This window comes from Oculina patagonica, chromosome 6, assembly GCF_052425735.1.
Source record: "Oculina patagonica isolate OP01 chromosome 6, crgOcupat, whole genome shotgun sequence".
Lineage (NCBI taxonomy): Eukaryota > Metazoa > Cnidaria > Anthozoa > Scleractinia > Oculinidae > Oculina > Oculina patagonica.
The window spans coordinates 4153807-4159821 of NC_135763.1; the positions used below are offsets into that span (position 1 = coordinate 4153807).

At 37.2% G+C, this 6015-nt stretch overlaps 1 protein-coding gene across 2 annotated transcripts; it reads left to right on the forward strand.

The window, feature by feature from the left end:
• The first annotated feature begins 1332 nt into the window (after positions 1–1332).
• Positions 1333–5089, forward strand: LOC144658971 (cytosolic Fe-S cluster assembly factor NUBP2 homolog). Of its 2 annotated transcripts, none has more exons than XM_078519495.1 (6): positions 1333–1435; positions 2076–2167; positions 2334–2448; positions 2902–2993; positions 3359–3474; positions 3585–5089. In XM_078519495.1, the coding sequence occupies exons 1-3, from the start codon at positions 1388–1390 to the stop codon at positions 2422–2424; spliced, it is 231 nt and encodes a 76-aa protein (XP_078375621.1). In that variant the 5' UTR covers positions 1333–1387; the 3' UTR covers positions 2425–2448; positions 2902–2993; positions 3359–3474; positions 3585–5089. The 2 variants fall into 2 exon arrangements, with proteins under 2 accessions (XP_078375621.1, XP_078375622.1); XM_078519496.1 differs by having other exon boundaries at positions 3413–3474.
• The last annotated feature ends 926 nt before the right edge of the window (positions 5090–6015 follow it).

The following is a 6015-nucleotide window of genomic DNA, read 5'->3' on the forward strand; positions in this document are numbered from 1 at the left end:
ACTCTGAAGGACAAAAATCTCACTCATTTGCTCTCAAAAATTAAAAAGTTGGTTAGTATACCTGATTGCGCACGACGCCACGAACTCATAGCCTGCGTTGCAGACGAACTAAACCCAGGGTTTTTTCGTCTGCAACGCGGTTTCGAACTCGTGACTCAGGATATATCCCGGACTTGCTTCGACAACTTTCAGAAATCGTCATTACAACTTCTCGAAGCTTCGGATATTTTCGACAATTTTTGCAAGTCAGAATTGTGGGCTTATATATATTTATATAAGCGCACACCTAGCTGTTTTCACTGCGGACCTATTATTTTTAGGAAAAATTTTGATAAAGGCAAAACTACAGTACACATCAATAAGGAGTGTGAATTTTTTTTGCAGTCCTGTATCATTTAAGAAAGTGGGTGAAAAGGGGTACGCAAACTCGCCGATCCGTGCTAGATATTTTTTAGCCAAATCCGTAAATCCGGACTGTTTCTTTCAAATCCAAATTTGCATTACTTGAAATCTTTGTGTGGTATAGTTTATGTTATTTTTTTGCGACTATTTCGCCAACATAGCGACCCGGGATACCGGCGAGGACCGACCAAAGTGATCCGAACTTTGTTTACTATTTAAATCAGAGTCCGGAATACAGACCAAAATTATCAGCTTTAATATCCGCAAATCCGCTAGTTTCCTTCGTTATTTGGGATGACATCGCAAATAACCGATGCAAAGGAGACTACGAATCCGCTCAATGTATTGCAAAAAATCGCAAAAAAAAAAAAAAAAAATCGCAATCTGTCGAACCACGAGTCTATTCGCCCCTTCGATAAGAAAGATTTATTTAGCAAAAAAGGGCGGATTTTTTTTAAAGAGAAAGGGGCTGCTGTGCACAGCTATTTTCAGGCTGTGCTGTGACTTCTTCAGGGAATGAACTAGACAGTTCATCCCTGAAGAAGTCAGGCCTAGCCTGAAAAAACATTGAAAATTACAATTTATCATCCCAACCTTAAGTTATGGTCAACCTTCCTTTTAATATCAGTTGTTGAAAGCTGTTGATCACAGTAAGATAAATAGATTAAGACAAAATGATCTCAAAAATTTGTCTTATTGAACGGATCGATCTCTTCCGCTTCTTGCTGTGCGGATCACTGAGTTTGCATTTTTGTTGTTCTTCTTTTTTTTTCAGATTTTTGCATGGATCACCTGGATGACTATCAATATCAACCATGTCGGGACATATATGTATAAGGTATGCTTTATATGGCTACGAAGGTCTTCGTTGGATTATGAATGCCTAGAAAATTTGTGATTTTGTGCGTTTACAGCTTGCAACCCGAAAAGAAGAAAAGGGCCTGGGCCAGAGAAGAGTCTCTTGAGACAACAGTACAAATGGTAGATGACCAGCAGTTTTACTTTCATATTCAAGATGGCGGATCGGGGGATGGTGAGTTCATGCTTTTTGAACATGTTCATGAACAGTATTTCAACCTTTGAGCCCGTTTTTCTTGAATATTAGTCATCCTTTCGTGCTATTTTTTTTTCAACACAATCTAAGTTTTCTCTTCGGGAATCTGGCTGGTAAATGTACCTAGCAATTTGCTACACCGCTTTGAAGGCTGCCAGTACTTGTTGTGTTCTGGCTCTTTACCTGAAGACTAAAGGCCTGTGTTATTTTGTACGAAGCTGCATGACATCTTCTTTGGACTCATGTTGGATCAAGGGATCTAGGGAAGTCCTGCAGCGTGTCTGCTCTTCCCCAACTTCTTTTTTTTGTTGTTGTTAAAAAGTACATGCATACCCCCCCCCCTTTTTTGGGACCAGACACACCCTCCTCAAAAGCCCCAAAACATGTCCTTCAAAGCAACGTGAAAATAGGGCTACATGCTTTAAGTAAAAGTTGTAAAATTGAGGTTAAGTGTCTTCAAGAGCATGTCAGTAGTAAAGCATCTTAGATATGCTATAAATGCTTAATAATCTGCTTTACAATACAATACAAATATACAATACAATTTTAATGTCCATACGTGGGACGAGGTCTCCCTCAATGTCCGAGCCAGGGGCTCATGTTTTCTTTGATCTTCCAGGTTGGGATACTGGATGTTGACTTAGGTGAGTCAAGTATTCCAAGAATGATGAATGTGGAGGGAAAAGACGTATCACAGCAGTGCTTTTTTGGGTGAGTTATATTAAAATAAAGTTATAGTTGCTGCCAGAGGGACAGCATAGGCAGGGCATGCGAGGAAACATTCTTGCAGGCATAATTTTAAGGATTTTGGTATGTTTGATCAATTATCCAGGATAGTTGAGAAAGTAAACAAGGATCATTAATTTTTTTTCCTTAGTTGGGTTCCAGTCTACACACACAAGGATCAAGTGACTTTCTGTCGTGCCAATGGTTCCTTGCTTAATAGCAGAGATGATGCTGTGGTGTGAAAGATAGATGACCTAAGGAAAATGGTATTAATTCACATCTGTGTTACTTTTAAATTCATGGGACTTATTTTCATGGAGAAGAACCTGGGGGTTTGTTTACAGTATTGGAGTAGCTGGGAAGCCATCACATGATGTGTGATCTGACCAAAATATTTTGTCTCATCCGAGGGTTTCCTTTCTGTAGTTCTGGTCCTGTGATGATCTAAGGGGGTCTATCGCCTGCTACCTGCCCCTCCTAAATGCTTGTTACAAAGTACATGACTGTATTATGCTTAAAAGCCAAAATAACCTTTTTCTGGACATATATACCTTGCACATAATTGTGTCTTCAAGAATGTGCTGAGCATTACAGTAAAACAACACAGCGGAGCATCCCTAAAATGATGGTCAATCTACACACTGTTACAGCAAAACAATGTTGATCCATTTAATATTAAATAGTCAGTCTTCATGATTGTGTTTTCTGTGATCTTCCAGGTTGGGATACTGGACATTGACTTCCATGGGTCAAGTATTCCAAGAATGATGAAAGAGGAGTGAAACAATATATTAAAGCAGTGCTCTTCTGGGTGAGTCATTAGAAAATAAAATTATAGTACTGTAGTTAGTAATTACCTTTGGATGTTTTTGATTTTGCAATTTATTACAAGTGGTATGAATATGTTGACATCAGAGCTTGCCTACCGTATATTGACAGGGTTTGAATATTCTTGACCAATGCTAAATTTTCTACTGATTATCAACCCTCCAAGTTAAGACCATTTTAGTCGTCGTGGCGACAAAAAGTTTGGAGCTGGCAAATAAACTGGAAACAAAGTTGCCAGCCTGGCGACTAAAATTTTTCACTGGCGACCCAACTTGAGCAGTTGGTGGCCAAATGGCCACAAAGGAAAAAAATTAACTTGGAGGGTTGATTATTTAACTTTTTTCTTAGTTGTGTGCCACTCTACACAGAGAAGGATCAAATGACTTGCTGTTGTGTGAACAGGTTCCTTGCAAAACCAGCAGAGTTGATGCTGTGGTGTGAAGATAGAGGACCTAAGAAAAATGGTATTTATTACAATCTGAATGCTTTTGTTATGGTTTACACAAAAAAGGTTCTTCTATCAGATATCTTTTCTTTTCAAATCTTAGTTATTCTTTTCTTCTTTCTTTCGCAGGCTCTAGATCTATTTCACAGAATTCCAGCCTAACGCAATCTTAGAAGGAGGTGTAGCATTTGTTGACTTCTTTGCTGTGTCTGCAGTCCAGCCAAGATTCCTGTCTCTATTCAGAAGATCAAGTGACCAACAACTGGTTTCTCTTCATTTTGTTAATCCATTGTCCATCAGTCAAGTGTTAGGGTCAAAGACAATCATTAACTAGGGAATACTGTCTTGATAAACAACCAAATTCTCAGAATGAACATTAATAGAAGTATATAGGAATTAGTAAGGAGAATTGATGTAAAAAGAATTAAAGTAAGCAACATCTCAATTTGGAAAGATCTAAATTGCATTTACTTTTAATACACATTAACGTACCTTGTGACTATGAAACCAGTTTTGCCTGTGACCTCTTCAGTTAGTTGCCATAATAGATTTGAATCTGGGATGACTTCACGTAACCATGCATGAAAACTAAGCCTTGTTACCAGCTTCCAAATAACCAACAACTATTTTTAAAAATAGCCAACAGACACATTGATAACTATAATACAAAAAAATAATATGTATAAATACTTTAAGAGAAAGATGAGCAAAAAAATTACATAACGTTCGATGAGCCTATGCCATACACATTTACATTTGAAAATTTTATGAATGTAAATGTGCAGGGATAAACGTTCATCAAAACCTTATGTAGTTTAATCGCTTGTCTTATTCTTAATGTATTTATTCAAAATCCTTAGTTACGGTAAATTTACGGTACTATAAATATAATAATTTAAAAATAAAATTAAGATATAAAAAAATAAATAATAAAAGTTTGGAACTTGATACCTAGGTATATTTTTCATATGTGGTTACATGAAGTCATTCCAGATTTAACTCTTAAATGGCAACCAACTGAAGAGGTCACAGGCAAAACTAGCTTTGTAGTTGCATATTTCATGTCAATGTGTGTTGAAATTAAATGTAAGTATGGTCATTCCTGATTGGGGTACTTATAAATCAAATTTTTACTAGGATATTTACTTAGCCAATAAATTCTAGTATCCTTTATCAGGAAACTCAGAAATTTTAACAGATGAAATATCATGGCGAGGGTAGCAAAGGGGCATTGTTATCCTGTTTTAGGCACAAATGTTAACCAAATTCTTATGTCACCTGTACTTAAGAAACAGGAAAATTCATGATTCACGTATCTTTTATAACTATTTTCACACATATCACTGTAAAATTTGTGCCCTGTTCATGTGTCTCAGTCTAGTTTTTGCCCTTTTTGTGTGTACACGTCAACCCTTTGCTACCCCCCATGGAGAGGTAATTTTTTTTCGTTTCTTTATTTAATGTTATATTTATGTAAATCTTTTTTATTTCGCTATTTCACCTCTCGCCACAAATAGCTACGCTACTTGCAGAAGATGGACAACATTGTAAAAATTATTGAGTGAAATAAAGTTAATTATTTTTGGTGTTTGCTGTTGATTCCAATGGAAATAAAGTTCAAGTTGTACCTAAAACTGTCTGAATTGTATTTTGAGTATTTTCCAATGTTTTGTACCAAAACGACTATCTCAAAACATAGTCCACAATTTCTGAACGGAGACTGTGTGTTCTCTGTGTCTGTGGGTTAGAATTCCTGGGAGATTTTGACGTATTCCATTTGAGGCATTGCATTTCTAATTTCATGGTGGCTGTTTGTTACCTGGTGAGGGGGTACTCCCTATAATGGCCTATACAGCAAGGCTCTGCCGGAAAGGGGTTACTTCTTTCAGGCTTATGGTATATAAAAGGACAGGGATTTTACAAGTTTAGGTATATGGAAGGGTGGGAAATCTGTCATTTGAAGTGCCTTTATTAAAAATATTTTGAAATGCACCTTGCGGTTACATACAAATGACAAGGGGTACCTTTTCTGTGAAAATGGGTCAAAAGGGTAAGGGGTTAGACTTCGGGTGGAGCCTCCATGTATGAAACTTTTTTGATCGCCTCCTCCCCTGGGGTCTGTTTATGACTAACCCTAAACTACTATACGAACCCAAACCCTAAGTAGTATCTGAAGAATAGGTGCTAAAGGGTATAGGGTTTGAGCCCCGGGCGGGGGGGGGGGGGTTACTCGCATCGGATTTTGGTCTCGCTGAAGGTCCGGGCAAAACGCCAATATTTTTAGCCATAATGGTCTTTCTTAGGCCTTAGCATACGCGAAGAAACCTATTAGTTTGTTTACTTATACTATTTTGTTGTCATTTTTAAGCTTAGCATATTTTAAATTTTTTGTTTTATTCTAGTACACTGTTTCCTGTATTTAGTTTTACGTATTTCCGGTATTTCGTAAGATACCATTATCACCATATAAATTTAAACATAGCCAATGTAAACTTCATTGTACCTGAAGAAGGCTGGTTTGGCCAGCCGAAATATAGTACAAAACTAATTCTCTCATTCT

Coding starts and splice junctions, on each gene's coding strand:
- LOC144658971 (XM_078519495.1), top strand. CDS start 1,388: ATGACCAGCAGTTTTACTTTCATATTCAAGATGGCGGATCGGGGGATG. Junction 1,436..2,075: donor AGATGGCGGATCGGGGGATG/GTGAGTTCATGC, acceptor TTGATCTTCCAG/GTTGGGATACTGGATGTTGA. Junction 2,168..2,333: donor TCACAGCAGTGCTTTTTTGG/GTGAGTTATATT, acceptor TTTTTTCCTTAG/TTGGGTTCCAGTCTACACAC.